The following is an 18622-nucleotide window of genomic DNA, read 5'->3' on the forward strand; positions in this document are numbered from 1 at the left end:
AGTCTTTACTAAATTAGCAAATATCAGGAAGTTGTTAGAAATAGTTAACAGTTCAGATGACAGTCAAAAAATGAGATCCATTGAAATTCAATGATTTCTACTTCTAGTTTCCATGGAAGATGGTTGTGGGAAAAGGATTTCAACCATTATTTGGTTGGAGTAGGAAATTATTTAAGTGATATGGAGGGGTTTGGACTAGTGAAGTAGATCAGATTAACATAAGAAAGAAATAATATGAACAACAACATCCACACCTAGATACTGATCCACATTCTCCTTCTAGATTTTAAGAGAAGCAAGATACAGGACAAATAAGGAGACTATAAAAGGATTAAGGTAGATGAAACAGGATTAGGGAATAGAACCTAAATCAGTAAGAGAAGGTACTTGTCAAGGCAAGTAAGAAAAGGTTAAGTGGAACAACAGAAGGCTAAGTAAATTAAGAATGAATAGTGAGTGGGACAAATTGGTTTTAAAAGCTTTAATTTTTTAAAATTAATAACAGCTCTAAGAAAGTTTTAATTAAATATGCTTCTAGTTGATCTATAAACACACACAAAAAATAGTTTCAAGAAACAAGGCCTAAATTTTCAAGATTATGAAAAATTAAGTAAAATGCAATAGTGTAGTGAACTGAAACGAGGGTGTGATTTTTTTTTTATTTCTGCCATACTAATGTACACGTTATCTGCGTTTCAAGTGCACACTGATATCCACCATGAGATGAAGGAGTTAGAAGAAAAACTATCCACACTCCAGACTTCTAGGGATAACAAAGAGCTCCTAAAGCAAAGTGAAGTGAGACTTTAGTGGAAGGAAAAGAACAGAAGGAGATATTTTAGACAACTCAGGATGGAGAACTAAAGACTGTCAAATACAGAAAAAGGGAAGGAAAAAGATGTTTTACAATTAGATATTAAAAACAGATAGGCTTTTCTTAAAGGAAAGAGCTGGATGAAGCTGCTTATTTTTTCCAGAATGATAGAGTAAATACACAGAAGCTATCCAATGAGAAGGACCAGAGGAAAAAGTGAAGCTTAGAAGTAGTTGGTCATCCCCCTGCTCAGGAGTACTGAAACAGCTATTTGTTGATCTGATAAACAACAATAAAGAAGTTTACTGTCTTCCAGTTTATCTTAGATGTAACAGAGAGCTTTCAAAGACTTATTTAAAAATGTATGCCAACAAATTATCTCTGGTGATTCATGTAGGCACAAAAGATAATTCCAGAAACAACCAAAATGATGTCACCATGAATCATGAAATCTGGTGAAAGAAACTTAAGCTCATGAGGGCATGGCTTTTGTTTTCTCCAGTGATGCCCAGTGAAGGTAAGGGATGCAGAGGAGATTAAAAAAACAATTTGGAAAATGAGCTACTGGAAAAGAAGGTTATGTCTGAGAATGAGATTGGGTTTCTGGATCAAAGTTTAAATATAAGGCTGATAGATTCCTGATCAGAGATGGAATACATATAACAAAAGCTGGTAAGAATATATTTGCCAGGTTCTTACAAATCAGGATAAAAAAGTCCTTTAAAAAAAGGTACACAGGAGAAAGAAACTGTCTATCCCCAAACTTAGATACTGCATAAAGTAGTGATCAAGCCAGTGTGGTTTCATAAACAGCTCATGCTGGACTAAACTCATTTCTTTTCTGACAGGATTATTCAATTAGCAGATGAGAAGAATTCTGTGGATGAAATTTCCTAGATTTTAGCAAAGCATAAACTTAAGATTTAATATCTCAAGCTATTTTTGTGAAAGAGATGAAAACATATGGATAAGACAAGAATATTATATGGATCCTGAACCAGTGGAATAGTTCAGTGTCAATGGGGCAGGAGATTTCCAGTGAAGCATTTCAGGAATCTGTGTTTTGCCCTATGCTGTTTAACATTTTTAAAGCCAGAATGGAGAGTTAACCCACTGAATAACAGAGTTAGGATCCAAATCAAAAGAGGCTATACTATCAGGGAAAAACTATGAAGAAGAAATTCAATAGGGATAAATATAAAATCTTGTACAAAAAAAGAATCATTTTACAAGTATAAGATGGGAGAGGTATGGATCAACAGCAGTTGTTGGTGGCCTGAAAGGTCGATAAGTCAACAATGTGATCTATCAACCACATATTATAAGCTGTGATTCAGAAATACAAATCCCATTCTTTGACGCTACCTCTTTTCTTTTTTTTAACAACAGTTCACTTCTCTCTCCCCCATCCTGAACCATATCTCCCCCTCTTTCCCCCAAAAAAAGTTAGCTAAAGCAACAGCCTCACTATACTCTGCTTCATTTGAAATGAAGAGAAGGTACTTGGCAAGGCAAGTAAAAAGGTTAAGTGGAACAACAAAAGGTTAAGTAAACTGAGAATGAATAGTTCAGTTCTTGGACTCGAGGTCTAAGGAAAACTGATAAGTTAGTGAGTGTCCAGGATGGTAAGCAAGAAGGCAAAATGTCTTACATCCATACCCTATGAGGAACTAGGGATGGATAGCCTGGAGAAGAAATGTCTGGGTAGACATGAGAATTTTTAAGTCTCTAAGCATTTGAAGGTCTGTCATGTGGAAAAGGGATTGACTTGTTCCATTTGGTTCTAGTGGGCTGAACCAAAAACAATGAACATAAGTTGCAAGAAGCAAATTTAGAAATGCTTTCAGAAAAAGCTCCTTAACCAAAAGTAGAATGGGCTGACTTCAGAGGCAATGTGCTTCTCTTACTTGGAGGTCTTGAGGCAAGGTTCAACAATCACATCTTAGGTATGTTATAGTGGGAATCCTTTCTGTTTGTGTGTTGTATTAGATAGAAGCAGTATTCCCTTCCAATTCTCAAATTCTGTGATTTGTCCAAGTTCATAGAGGCACTAAGTGGCCAAGCCAAGATTCAACCCAAGACAACTGACTCCAAATCCAATAATCTTTCCACCAATGAACTGAGTTCAAAAGGCAAGTGGACAAATACAGGAAAAAGGAAATGTGACCAGACAACTTTTTATCTGAAATTATTTAGAGGATTTAGAGGAATGTAACCTGAATGTGAATGAAAAGAATGACATGGCAGCAATTAAAGGTAAAGCAATCTTGTTCTATATTAAGAGAAGTAGTAGCCAGAATGGGGAATGTAATAGTCCTGTTTCACCTTTGCCAAATCAGATTTCATCTCGTCTTGTGTTCATGTCAGTGAAACACATTTTAGAAAGGTGAATTAAAGCATACTGCAGTCCTAAATAGTCCCTGTTGATGCATCTAATAGATGGAAGATATTCAAATATATGAAGTACTGAACAAAAGTGAATGAATGAATTTTACTGAGTGGGTGAATATTAATCTGTTCACTGCACCTGTATGGTGCTTCAGAGTTTAGAAATCAGGTCAAGAGAATTAAGAAATAAGACAGAAATTCAAGCCATGAACAAACTGAATCATACCTTCACTTTTCATCTTCGTAGCCAATAATGGGTGCCTGTTTAGAGGCATGAGTCATTGAGCGCTAATAAATTTACAGATACATACTTCTCTATCACTTTACAAAGTCAGCCGTTCAGCTGATTCTCCTTGTCAGCCACAGATCCTCCTTTTTTCTCCCTTTCTCCCTACTTCCTCCCCTCAACAATTATAATGTCCAAAGATCTCAAAGAAAAATCTAGCTGCATAATTAACAGAGAATAGGTTGCTTCCCACCTATTATTATGTTAAATCTGTTGTAACGGGAATTCCTGTTTAGAAATGTGATGTACTAGATGACTTATGAAGTTCTGAAAAACATAATCTGTGTTGATTCAAACTGTGGATCTTAATTATCATGTATATTACACACTCAAACATTGGATCATATAAGTTTACTAAAGCTCACTCAATTTTTGATATTATAGACAATCTTCTGTCTACTGGTAACAGGAAGAACATGACCACTTTAAACTAGTAAATAAATCAAAATTATAGTCTAGCTGTTCAACCGTTTCTTTCAGACAAAACTTTTTGCCAAAAAACAAAACAAAATAGTTTCATCTATATTTATTCCCCCTGCCTAATGAGTGGAAAGAATGCTAATGAACAGTGTGAAATTGCCCAAAAAGCCTTCTAGAAGGAGATGTAGGAGGGACAATAAGGTTGATCAATACACTATCAATAATTAAGCACTAAATTATCCAAATAGCTGAATATAGGCCACATTCATCCTAATACATATAGTTATTCATAAATTTCAAAACATTAAATCTTTACTAACAATTAAAACTGTAACAGACCACAGTCAATAATCTCTTACTACTTGGAGAAAGCTGCCTCATACAAACTAATTACACTAATTTTTTCTATATTTTTTAAACATATCACACAACTTAAAATGGTGAGGAAAACAGTAACTAAGATTCTTATAATCTAATTTTAGTTCATTTTTTTCTCTACATTATACCTATTACAAGAAGCCAAAAATAAAATGTTTTTCTACTACACACTTTATCTCAATTCAAGAAAGACATTTGTAATTAGATTCTCTAATAAGAATACAGTCTCATTAAAATTTTATCTGAATCAAAATTAATAGTTATTACTTACCAAGGTCCTTAATTCTTGGTAGAACATTGCGTGTAAAGTGTTTATATGAAGCTACTTTTCCTTCATGAGAAGAAATTCCTACATGAGATTCATAGATTCTTAGACCCTTTGGCTTGTTGGGTCGAGAATGCTTGAACTATAAATATATAGAGAATTACATTAGAAATGAACATAAGAATAACAGGTAAACTAATTTGACTACCATTTTTAAATAAATTACTCTAGTCAAAAAATCTGAACTGCTTTTACACACTATAAATTACTAGAAATGTTTGAAGCTTGCAACAAGTATGACAACAGGATCATTTTAGGATCCTGTTGATACTCTTATTAACAATCTTTAGTAGTTTATGCCTTAGTTAGAATTGTAAATGGATGGATTGCATTGATGTGGTCTTTGTCTTTCCTAGGGCAGATAAGAAACATGGAACAAACAAACAAAATAAAACAGCAGCATGAATGGTTCCAAAGATACACAATACACAAAGACACAGAAAAGGCCTCAAGTTGAAAATTAAGGGAAAACATAATGCTCTAATTAATGAAGTTCATAACTGAGATACCCTGTTTCTAAGACCGTTAACTCTTTACACATATCCATAAGCTCAGATGATGAGTCATGGGTACTGCTTATACTACTATTTCTATTATATCCCTAAGTCTACTTGTAGACTTCTTAAGAGCTATATCAATTGTAGACTCATTTATAGAAGTCAGGAAAATAAGATTATGAAAATTTCTTTTCAGCTAATAGATACTTTTGAGTATTTGTCATTAATAACAACAAAAACTGTCCAAAGAACATCGCTCAATAAAGGACTAGTTTGATAATACAACAAAGAAGGTGGAGGGTAACCTCCACCAGATAACCTCAATCAATAAAGTCAAACTCAAAGACAAACTGCCTTTCTCCCCTGTTGGGTTGTCCTTTTCCCTGCTAATATGCAACTAGGTCCAAGAACTTTTACTCTGTTCTGGGGCTGGTTTGTTTCACTTACCAATTATCTAATGCCTAGCTTTCTAACTTTTCAGTACTCCCCTCTCTCCTTAATCACTGACAAAAACCCCACTTCAATCCCCACTATATCCTCACACAGAACCACTCTTAAAGCAAGAACTAATTTGTTTAAGTAATACAGGGCTTAAAAAATTGTTTCTCCCCACTAGTATCTGGAGTTTACTTCTTCCAGGCCCTAGTTACTTTTCCCAAGTAAACTATTAGGAAAAGACTATAATCTCAAATGCGTATTTGATAGTTTTTTTTATTGCGGCATCACAGCTACAACTAAAACAAACTAAAAAACTCAAAAACGCCTAGGCTTGAGCTGAGGACAAATTTCAGTTACCAAAGTTACTAAGGTGCCCAAAAGGCTCCCTCAGGAGAGGCAATGGATTCTACCTCACTAGAGTTCAAGAAACACCTGGATCTCAGTCACTGGATAAGTTTTAGATGAGATTCCTGTTTAGGTACAGGTTGGAGTAGATGGCCTCTGAGATTCTATGATTCTGTAACTACACACAAATAAAGAAAGAAATCAAGTCAACTTGTTACATGCAACCTGTAGATTGGCAGAAAGAGTGCTTTTTACAATTAGGAGACTATTTTTTTTTCTATATGTAATAGTAATAGTAAATTAAGCAATTAAGGTAATGGTGGGCATATAAAATGAATGAATAATTGTAAAAATGAATGGAAAATAACCTTCAGCTAAAGAAAGATATGCCATTCTTACTTGATAAGGAAGTTCTGGGTCCCATTGTATCCAATCATAATTCACATTATCACCTTCACGAACCACATATTTTGCCCATGGAGAAATACGATACAAGATTTCTCCACTTTTACTAGTTATAACCACCTAAAAAAGATAAAACAAAGCTATTACATTTGTTCAAAGTTGGGGCAGAACAAAGATATCAAAGTAAGACAGTAACTTGCATGAACTCTCCCAAATTCGCCTCCCAAACAATTATAAAATAACACCTCAAAACAAATTCTAGAGCAACAGAACCAACAAATGAAGAGGGTGAAACAATTTTCCAGGCTAAGACAACTGAAGAAGGTCAGCAGGCAAGATTTCTCTCATTGCAGTAAAAAGGGTGGCATCTAAGGAAACCAAAAGCAGGCCATGCCCCAGCAAGCCAGCAGCAAGGCCCAAAGCCCCAGTGCAGGTCACTGCAAAACTATAGCCCCACATCACCAGCGCATCAGGCTAGCACCCGGGGAACATGGCCCAGGCACAGCAGTCCAGTGACCTCCCCTGGCATAACAGGCCAGATGCCAGAGCCCACAGTTCTGGCACTTTAGAGAAGCTACAGGGACCCATGTCCCTAGCACAGGCCAGCAGTTAGGCCCTGCAACCCCAACAGAACACGCCAGCAGAGAGGACCTGTGCCCCCAACACCGATTTTGAAGCCCCATGGGAAACTTCACACTCATAGCTCAGGAAGCTTGGGACAGTGTTCCATCCACGCAAGGAGCTCAGCCCAACTTTAAAAGTCACAAAATAGGCAGGAAAAATGAGCAAAAACCAAAACAAAACAAAAACAGAAAAAGAACCTGACCACAAGAAAGTTATTACGATGACAGGGAAGATGAAAATAAAAACTCAGAAGAGGACAACAACATCAAAAGGCTATATGCAAAGCCTCAAAGAAACATGTGAATTGGTTTCAGGTCCAGTCTTGGAAAAGTTTAAAAAGGATTTTAAAAAATCAAATAAAAGACATAGAGAAAATTGGAAAAGAAATGACAACAGTGCAAAAGAATCATGAAAAAAGAGTCAACAGCTTGGCTAAAAAAAAATGGAAAAAATGTATAAAAATCGACTAAAGAAAACAACTCCTTAAAAAAATGGAAGAGGCCAAATGGCAAAGGAGGCACAAAAATCCACTGAAGAAAACAACTCCTCAAAAATTAGAATTGGCCAAGTGGAAGATAACAACTCCATGAGACATCAAGAAACAACAAAACAAAATCAAAAGATAAAAAAAAAATAAAATATACATTGAATCAGTTATCAAAACAAAAGAAAAAATAGCTTTTCAGTCAAAGATTTTCATAATAGCACTATATGTAACTGTAAAAAAATCTGGAAACAATCGAAATGTCAAATAATTGGGCAATGATTCAATACAGTGGTGTGCATGATATAACAATATTATGATGTGATTAATGTGAAAAATAATTCAAAGGAATAATGCAAAAGGACAAAATTTAAACTAGAAGAATGGGCTACACGCTAAATGACCACATGAGGAAAAGAAAATGAGAATGGACAAAAAATTCTGACAAAGGCTTGGGAGTGACGAAAATAGTGTTATGATATTTTGTGAATGGCAAATTAACTTGAATGTAAATAATTATTAAAGAATGTCTTTTTTTTTACTGAAATTTAATGTTAAATCTTTAAAGCATTTAAAAAAGGATTAGAAGAAAATATGAACATATTATCATTAGCCCGGATTTGGAATTTTAATCATCAGTTTTGTTGTTTGCATATAATTGTTCAACTTAAGTTTCACTGATATTATAGTAAAAAAAAAAGTAACTAGTAATTCTGAAAATTAAGCAAGACAAAGAAGGAGCAAATATATACCCCAATTTTAACTCAATGAAAAAAATAAGGCTAAAATAGCACAGTTCCATTTAACTTTTCTACTTGAAGGAATGCCAAAGAATAGAGAACAGATGGATAAGAATTAGAACAGAAAAAAAAATTACAAAAAGGATACTAAGAAAATAGTAAGGAATTCTTTTAAAGTTAAGATATGAAAAAAAGTATGTAAAAGGAAAAAAGAAAGAGAAAGAAAAAACAAAATAACCCAAATACTTTTTTATGGCACTTTAACTTACAGTTAAATTACGCTTCTAGACAATTATCTAATTGATCTTTGTAACAGTCCAGGAGGTTGTAAAACATTAATTCAAGAGTGAACTGTCTTATGTAAGTAATTTTTGGTCTCAAAGGGACTAACTAGCATTGTGTGTAAAAACAGAATTATAAGAAACAGAGATCAATGCTGGAGGCCTTCAAAGTGCAACTGTGTTACTCTTACAATCTTCCTGGTTGGATTAGAATGGTAGATTCACATTAAATTCCAGTCGTTATAAGCCAGATTCCTATATAAAGCTTGCCAGAAGTGAAACCTCTCAGAGAAAGGGCAACCTAGATTTTCCAATTCAAAGTTAGCTATCCATAAGGACAGTGAAGGAGAAGAAATACTAATAAGAAATCAGAAAAGAAGAAATGTTATGCTTCAGTTAATATCCAAGACTTAACTACTTAACTGTCCTTCACTTTCATAGCAAGCTTTTAAGATATTTTTAGGGTATGTGCCTCTCTGAATAATGGAGCATAGAAAAAGCTAAGAAATATAAGAGAATATACAGAGAAGTATAAGGAGATATATGGAACTTAGCCACAAAAAATAACCAAGATAGGAAATCAAACCTAATTAGATAAATGGATTTCTGCTTGTAGACATGCTCTTATGCAGAAACATATGAACTGTTAATTAATGCAACTAAAAAGACTGAATCTAAATATCCTGAGAAAGGGTAACCAAGCCATGATAGAACAAAAAGCAAGTTTATTCAAGAAGCAATTATAAAGTGTTTGCCATATGCCAAGCACTGTGCTACACACCAGGATTACAAATACAAGCAGAAAGTTACTGTCCTCAAGGAGTTTATATTCTTACAAAAAAATAAAAATAAAAAAAGAAGATGTGTTCGGGAAACAGAGGACAAACCTGGCCCTGAGACAGGATACTAGAGAGATGGTATTCCTGGAATCTGGAACCTAGGTCTGGAAGTAAATAGACTGCTGCTAGACTCATCCATTATCAGTCAGTTGGGAAAATGTTGGTTTCAAGTGCCAGAAATGTAAGTTCTCCCCTTTGGTTCCAGATTCTTGCCCTCATTATACCACTTAAGGCTTCTAACTACACCAGAAGCTGGAACTGAGAATCTTCTCTACTCCTGGGATCTGAGCCACACTGCTTTTGTTTCCTTCTGAGTTTACACTTCTATAGGTACACTGCTAAGCTTAAAATTGGTTCTTACCCTGGAATGCCAACCAAGGCACAGATACCATCCTTTATGGACCTGTGACCCAGACAGAACTGGTTAGTAAAGGAGGAAGCTCCAGGTAGCACCTGTTCCCTTCTCAGGGTCCCAGTATATGTATGGGACCTGCTTTTGCCATGATATATAGCCCCTCCCTTGAACTGAATGTCTTGTACAATGTGTTCCTGGACAGAGCCCTTCCCCAGTGTACACCAATTTGTCTTCCTACACCATGCTGGGCTGGAAAAATGATCCACTGTAATCTTTTACTGAATTTCTCTACCAAGATCTGTCTGGCCTACTATGTTTTCTCTTTGCAAATTTTGTTTTGTTTTGGTCAGACAAGAATCACTATACTTTTTAATGTTACAACAGTATCTTGATTCTATCTCCCCAAGATGATCTAGAATCTTTATCACAAAATGAGTTTCAAACGAGCCTTTCACTCCATTACAAAATCATGTCGCATTAGATGAAAAAAATTAGCCTTAAAAAAAAAAAGAATTTTAAATAAGATAAAAGTCTCCAAGTTAAACATTAAATAGCATCAAACAGTTTAAGAATTTACTGGATTAAAACAACTGTAACCACATCTAGTTAAGGATGTTCTTTTTGCATTTTCTAAACTGTACTGACTGAACACTATTCCTATATAAATATTATGTTAGCATCTGCTGGCTCAGTAAAATCATGTGAACTGAAAATATGTTCTGGAGATCAGATTATTTTCAAATAAAATAGGTCATAATTCAGGTTCCCAAAAGAATGAGACACAGCTCTATTGGTACAAAATCATCAATTTGGTATATAAATGATATATGTTCAAGCATACAACCTAATCAAATAAATCAAAATTAAAAAAAACAACTTCAAAATATGCATTCATTTTACTCATGTTTACTTTTTCTAAAAGGTATACTTTTAAACCTGTGAAAAACACTGGGACAGAGAGGTAAGATAGCAGAGAAAAGGCAGGGACTCACCTGAGCCCTCCCTCCAAATATTTTTTTTTCAGTCTAAGGCCAACAGCATTTAAAAAAATTTTTTTAATTAATTTGTTCATAGTCTTCAACATTCAGTTCCATAAGATTTGGAGCTTTAAATTTATTCCCTCTCCTTTTTCCTCCCCCCTCCACAAGACGGCATGCAATCTGATAAAGGCTTTATTTATACATTCATATTCAACATATTTTCACATTAGTCATAATGAAAAGAAGAATTAGAACTAATGGTATGAACTAAAAGAGAAAGAAACAAAACAAAACAACAAAAGAAAAGAAGAGCAAACAGTATGCTTCCTTTCTCTGGACGTGGATAGCATTTTTCATCATGAGTCTTTTGGAGTTTTCCCTCCCAATATCTTTAAGTAACACTTCACAATACATTATACAGCAGCAGAAGCCACAAAAGGATGGGGTGAAACAATTTTCCAGGCCAAGACAATTTAAAAGGTCTGTTAGATCAGGGTAAGAGTGGAGCAAAGTCCAGAGCAGGCCAAGCCTGCACAGACAGAGCCCACACAAAGCAGGAGCAGGCCACAGCAGTGGTAAAGGGTCTAATAATTGGTCAGAAGGAGATTACAGGAATCCCTTTCACTGGCATTCAGGGCAGGACTCTGTTGCATTTCCTATACTTGGATACGAGTCACAGTCCTGGGTCTCAATCCCAGGGAAGAGGAACACTAGCACACCCGATCTTGTGTCATAGGGAAACAAGGACCCTGTTCACATTTCCACGTTGGCGCTTATGGTCTCTCACAGGCCAGTGCACAACATGGAAGAATAGTAAACATATTTCTGTCTACGTCATACTACCTTGGAAGAACCGAAAACTTACAGGTCCCCAGAATTACCTCCAAAGCAGCTGAACAAAAAAACCTGAAGCTTGGGATGGTGTCCACTCCATTCCAAAAGCAAAGCTCTACTTCAGCATAGAGTTAAAAGTCAAGAAATAGGCTGGAAAATGATTAAATAGGAAATGAAGATCTTGACTATGAAAAGCTACTATCGTGACAAGAAATATCAAAACACAACCTCAGAAGAAGACTATGAAACAAGTTGTAGGAGTCAAAACTCCTACATCTAACACCTCAAAGAAAAATATAACTTGCCCCCAAGCAATGGAAGAGCTCAAAAAAGATTTTTAAAAAAGAGGTAGAGGAAAAACTAGGAAGAGAAATGAGAGTGATGCAAGAAAAACATGAAAAAAGAGTCAACAGATTGGTAAAGGAGGCACAAAAAATATTGAAGAAAGCAACACCTTAAAAAACAGAATAAGCCAAATGGAAAAAGAGGAACAAAAATCCAACAAAGGAAAAAACTCCTTAAAAAAGAAAACTGGTGAAAAGATTCCTGATGAAAATGCTCATCACAACCAGAAAAAGAACTATGGAGCCTGAACAGAGATCAAAACATACTATTTTCCCTTTTTTTTTTCGTGTTTTTTCCTTTTTGTTCTGATTCTTCTTTCACAACATGATTAATGCGGAAATATGTTTAACATGACTGTACATGTATAACCTACATAAGATTGCCTGCTGTCCTGTAGGGATCGGGGAGGGAAAGGGAGAGAAAAAAATTTGGAACTCAAAATTTTACAAAAATGAATGTTGAAAACTATATATATAATTGGAGGAAAAATAAAATACTATTAAGGAGAAAAAAAGCAGAAGGGGGAGAAGCCAAGATGGGACAGTAAAAGCAGTGACTCCAAATACCTGTAAAAAATGTCTCTAAACAAATTCTAGAGCAGCAAAACCCACAAAAAAGACAAAGAAGCAAATTTCCAGCCAAGACAACCTGGACAATCGATTGATGGGGAAGGAGCACAGTTCAGCATAGGCTGCCCAGGCCTCAGCAAACTTGGAGCAGGCTTCAAAGGACTGAATGTAGTGAGTTTCCAGACTTCTCAACCCACAAATGCCAAAGACAACTTAGAAGGTCAATAGGAAATGTCTGTCAGACCTGGGTGAGAGATGGTCTCAGTCCAGCCCCAGTACCGGCGCAACCCCAGGGTGGCAGCTACTTCCAGAGCTCTCAGCCCACAGATGGTGAGCTGCTGATCAGAGAGAGACCGCAGGGATCTCTTTGCTGGTGCTGAGGCAGGATTCTCTTGCTTTGCCCATGCTTGGATCTGGGTCACAGTCCTGGGTGGTGGTCCTGGGGGGAACAGAAACATTGGTGTGGTGCAAAGGGAATCCTCCTCACAGTTTCAAGGCAAAAAAGAGTGCTTGTGGTCACTCATAGACCACAGCATAGCCAGGAAAGGAGTAAAACACCTTGCCTTTGATCAAACCACCTTGGAAGAATGGAAAATTTGCAGGTCCCTAGAAGTACCTTTGAAAACAGCTGCACAAAACCCCTGAAGCTTGGGACAGTACATCCTCCACATGGGAAGCAGACCCCCCTACCTTAGCAAAGAGTTTAATAGTCAAGCAACTGTCCTGGAACATGAGCAAACAGCACAAAAACAAACAAACAAAACAACAACAACACCAACTCAGACCATAGAATCTTACCTTGGTAACAAAGAGGATCAAAACATACAACCAGAAGAAGACAACAAAGTCAAAGCTCCTACATCCAAAGCCTCCAAAGGAAAATATGCATCGGTCACGACCATGGAAGAGCTCAAAAAGGATTTTGAAAAGCAAGTAAGAGAAGTAGAGAAAAACTGGGAAGAGAAATGAGAGTGATGCAAGAAAATCATGAAAAACAAGTCAACAGCTTGCTAAGGGAGACCCAAAAAAATACTCAAGAAAATAGCACCTTGAAAAGTAGACTAACCCAAATGGCAAAAGAGACCAAAAAGAATGCCTTAAAAAGCAGAATGGAGCAAATGGAAGCTAATGACTTTATGAAAAATCAAGAAATTATAAAAGAAAACCAAAAGAATGAAAAAATAGAAGACAATGTGAAATACCTCACTGGAAAAACAACTGACCTGGAAAACAGATTCAGGAGAGATAATTTAAAAGTTATTGAATCACCTGAAAGCTGTGATTAAAAAAAAAAGAGCCCAGATTTCATCTTTCAAGAAATTATCAAGGAAAAACTGCCCTAATATTCTAGAACCAAAGGGTAAAACAGAATTCGAAAGAATCCACCCATCATCTCCTGAAAGAGATCCCCAAAGGAAAACTCCTAAGATTATTATAGCTAAATTCCCAAGTTCCCAAGTCAAGGAGAAAATATTGCAAGCAGCCAGAAAGAAACAATTCAAGTGTTGTGGAAACACAATCAGGATAACACAAGATTTAGCAGCTTCTACATTCAGTGAAATAGGACTTTCAAGTATTGTTGATGAAAAGACCACAGCTGAATAGAAAATTTGACTTTCAAATTCAAGACTCAAGAGAAGCACGAAAAGTAAGCAGGAAAAGGTAAGCACGAAAAGGTAAACAGGAAAGATAAATCATAATGGAAGAACTGTTTACATTCTTGCATAGAAAGATGATATTTGTAACTCATGAGACCTTTCTCAGTATTAGGGTAGTTGGAGGGAATATATATATAGACAGAGGGCACAGGGTGAGTTGAATATGAAGGGATGATAACTAAAAAATAAAATTAAGGGGGGGAGAGAGAGGATTGTACTGGGAGAAGGAAAAAGGGAGAGGTAGAATGGGGTAATTTATCACACACAAAAGAGGGAAGAAAAAGTTTTACCTTGGAGAGAAAAGAGTGGGGAGGTGAGAGGGAATGAGTGAATCTTATTCTCATCAGATTTAGCTTAAGGAGGGAATAACATACACACTTAATTCAGTATGGAAATCTATCTTATCCTACAGGAAAATAGGGGGTAAGGAGATAAGAAGGGGGTGGGGGGAATGATAGAAGGGAAAGCAGTTTGGGGAAGGGAGTAATCAAAAGGAAACACTTTTGAGGAGGGACATGGTCAAAGGAGAGAATAGAATAAATGAGAGGGTGGGACAGGATGAAGGGAAATAGTTTTTCACAACATGGCTATTATGGAAGTGTTTTGCATGACTACATATGTATAACCTGTATCTCAATGAGGGTGGGTGGGGAGGAAGGAAGGGAGAGAATTTGGAACCTAAGGTTTTAAAAACAAATGTTAAAAATTGTTTTTACATGCAACTAGGAAATAAGATAAACAGGCAATGGGGTACAGAAATCTATCTTGTCCTACAGGAAAACAGAAGTGAAAGGGGACAAGAAAGGGGTGGGGGGGGGTACAGCAATGATAGAAGGGAGTACAGATCAGGGTGAGGGGTATTCAGAATGCACACAGTCAACACAAAAAAACAAACAAACAAAAAAATCAATCCAGGCAGCTAGGTGGCGCAGGGATAGAGCACTGACCCTGGATTCAGGAAGACCTGAGTTCAAATCCAACCTCAGACACATAACACTTATTAGCTCTGTGGCCCTAGGCAAGTCACTTAACCCCACTGCCTATCCAAAAACAAACAAACAAAACAAAACAAAACAAAAAACCAGAATGTACACCATCTTGGGATGGGAGGAGGGGAAAGATGGGGAGAAAATTTGGAACTCAAAATCTTGTTGAAGTGAATGTTGAAAGCTAAAAATTAATTAATTTAAAAAAAAAGAAAAAATAGAATTGGCTACATTGAAAAGGAGGTACAAAAGCTTGCTGAAGAAAATAATTCCTTAAAAATTAGAATTGGACAAATAGAAAGCTAATGACTTTATAAGAAATCAAGGAACAATAAAACAAAACCAAAATAATAAAACAATAGAAGACAATGTGAAATATCTGACTGGAAAAACACATGACCTGGAAAACAGATCTAGGAAGGCTAATTTAAGAATTACTGATCTACCTGAAAGCCGTAAGAGCTTACTTCAAGAAAATATCAAAGAACCTTGATATTTTAGAACCAAAGGGTAAAACAGAAATTGAAAGAATGCACCCATCACCTCCTGAGAGCCATTCCCAAAATGAAAACCCCTAGGAATATTATTGCCAAATTCCAAAGCTCCCAGGTCAAGGAGAAAATATTGCAAGCAGTCACAAAGAAACAATTCAAATATCAAGGAGCCACAGTCAGAATAACACAAGATTTAGCAGCTTCTACAATAAAGGATTGGAGGACTTCGAATATGATATTCTTGAGGGCAAAGGAGATAGGATTACAACCAAGAATCACCTACTGAGTATAATCCTTGGGGGGATTAGGAGAGGGGGAATGGATATTCAATGAAACAGGACTTTCAAGCATTCTTGATGAAAAGGCCAGAGTTGAATAGAAAATATGACTTTCAAATACAAGACTCAAAAGAAGCATAAAAAGGTAAACAAGAAAGAGAAATCATGGGGCGGAGCCAAGATGGCGGCGTGAAAGCAGTGACTTGCTTGACCCCAAACCCCTCCAAAAACCTATTAAAAAACGGCTCTAAACAAATTCTAAAGCAGCAGAACCCACAAAAAGACACAGTGAAAAAAATTTCCAGCCCAAGACAGCCTGGATGGTTGATCAGAAAGGTATATTGTGCCAGGCTGGGAGAGAAGCACAGTTCAACATGGGCGCGTAGGCCACAGCGAACCTGGAGCAGGCCTCAGAGGACTGAATCACAAGCAGCTGTGGCGGTTTCCAGACCTCTCAACCCATGAACGTCAAAGACACCTTAGAAGGTCAGTGGGAAAAGTCTGTTTCTGCGGTGAGAGAGAGAGAAGCAAGTTGGTCTTAGTTCCAGTTCCCAAGCTCAGGCCCCCGGGGTGGCGGCTCCTCCTGAGCTTCTGGCCCACAGACTGAGGGGAATTGGGTATCTGATCAGAGGGGGATGGCAAGGATCTCTTCACCAGTGCTAAGGCAGGAATTTCTTGCTTTAACCGTGCTTGGATCTGGGTCACAGTTCTGAGGAGTGGTCCTGGGGAGAGGAGAAGCGAGTTTGTAGTGGTGGTGGAGAGGAAATACACCTTGCCCCTTATCACGCCACCTTGGAAGAACCGAAAATTTACAGGTCCCTAGAAGTATCTCTCAAAACACCTGGAAAAATCCCCAAAGCTTGAGACAGTACATTCTCCACACTGGAAGCAGACCTCTACCATAATAATGAGTTCATAACTCAAGTAACTGACTGGGATCATGAGCAAACCTCGCAAGAAGTGTCAAACCACAGAATATTTTTTTGGTAACAAAGAAGTTCAAACATACAACCAGAAGAAGACAACAAAGTCAAAGCTCCTACATCCAAAGCCTCCAAGAAAAATATTAATCAGTCCCAGGCCTTGGAAGACCTCAAAAAGGATTTTGAGAAGCAAGTAAGAGAAGCAGAGGAAAAACTGGGAAGAGAAATGAGAGTGATGAAAGAAAATCATGAAAAACAAGTCAACATCTTGCTAAAGGAGACCCCAAAAAATACTGAAGAAAATAACACCTTAAAAAAATAGCCTAACCCAAATGTCAAAAGAGGTCCAAAAAGCTAATGAGGAGAAAAATGCCCTAAAAAGCAAAACTGGCCAAATAGAAAAGGAAGTCCAAAAGCTTACTGAAGAAAATACTTCCTTAAAAATTAGAATAGAGCAATTGGAAGCTAGTGACTTTATGAGAAATCAAGACAATGTAATACAAATCCAAAAGAATGAAAAATTAGAAAACAATGTGAAATATCTCATTGGAAAAACAATTGACCTGTAAAATATATCCAGGAGAGAGAATTTAAAAATTATTGTACTATCTGAAAGCCATGATTAAAAAAAGAGCCTAGACATCATCTTTCAAGAAATCATCAAGGAAAACTGCCCTGATATTTTAGAACCAGAGGGCAAAATAGAAATTGAAAGAATCCACCAATCTCCTCCTGAAAGAGATCCCCCTCAAAAATTCCTAGGAATATTGTAGCCAAATTCCAGAGTTCCCAGGTCAAGGAGAAAGTATTACAAGCAGCCATAAAGAAACAATTCAAGTATTGTGGAAACACAATCAGGATAACACAAGATTTAGCAGCTTCTACATTAAGGGACTGAAGGGCATGGAATATAATATTCTGGAGGGCAAAGGAGATAGGATTACAACCAAGAATCACCTACCCAGCAAAACTGAGTATCATCCTTCAGGGAGAAAATGGACATTCAGTAAAACAGGACTTTCAAGTATTGTTGATGAAAAGACCAGAGCTGAATAGAAAATCTGACTTTCAAATACAAGACTCAAGTGGAACATGAAGAAGTAAACAGGAAAGAGAAATCATGAGAGACTTATTAAGGTTGAACTGTTTATATTCCTGCATGGAAAGATGATATTTATAACTCATGAGACCTTTGTCAGTAATAGGGTAGTTGGAGGAAAAAATTATATGTAGATAGATAGATAGATAGATAGATAGATAGATGGATAGATAGATGGATAGATAGATGGATAGATAGACAGATAGACAGACAGACAGACAGACAGACAGACAGACAGACAGACAGAGAGACAGACAGATAGATAGATAGATAGATAGATAGATAGATAGATAGATAGATAGATAGATAGATAGATAGAGGGCACAGGGTGAGTTGAAGGTGAAGGGGTCATATCTGGACAATAAAATTAAGAGGTGAGAGAGGATTATACCAGGTGAAAGAGAAAGGGAGAGGTAGGACAGGTGTAAATTATCTCATAAAAAAAAAAACAGAAAAGAAAAGGCTCTTACAGTGGAGGGGAAACAGAGAAAGGTGAGAGGGAATGAGTGACTCTTATTTTAATAGGCTTTGGCTTAAGGAAGGAATAACGTACACACTCAATTGTGTATAGAAATCTGTCTTACCCTATAGGAAAATAGGGGGAGAAGGGGACAAGAGAGCAGGGGACTGATAGAGGGGGGCAGATTGGGAAAGGGGGTAATCAGAAGCAAACACTTCTGAGGAGGGACAGGGTCAAAAGGAAGAATAGAAAAAATGGGGAGGGGGTGATATAGGATTAAGGGAAATAGAGTTAGTTTTTTACAACGTGACTGCTATGGAAGTGTTTTGCATAATTGCACATGTATAAACCTATATTGAGTTGCTAGCCTTTTAAGT

General features: G+C 36.7%; 1 protein-coding gene across 1 annotated transcript in view; it reads right to left on the reverse strand.

Moving 5' to 3' along the window:
* Positions 1-18622, reverse strand: part of GBE1 (1,4-alpha-glucan branching enzyme 1) — a 279718-nt gene that overhangs the window by 145791 nt on the left and 115305 nt on the right. The window contains 2 exon segments of the mRNA XM_078147433.1: positions 4558-4693; positions 6291-6416. Of these exon segments, the coding sequence (XP_078003559.1) occupies positions 4558-4693; positions 6291-6416 (262 nt within the window).

This window comes from Phascolarctos cinereus, unplaced genomic scaffold (genome assembly GCF_003287225.1).
Source record: "Phascolarctos cinereus isolate Bilbo 61053 unplaced genomic scaffold, phaCin_HiC Scaffold_7;HRSCAF=346, whole genome shotgun sequence".
In the NCBI taxonomy this organism is placed as follows: Eukaryota; Metazoa; Chordata; class Mammalia; order Diprotodontia; family Phascolarctidae; genus Phascolarctos; species Phascolarctos cinereus.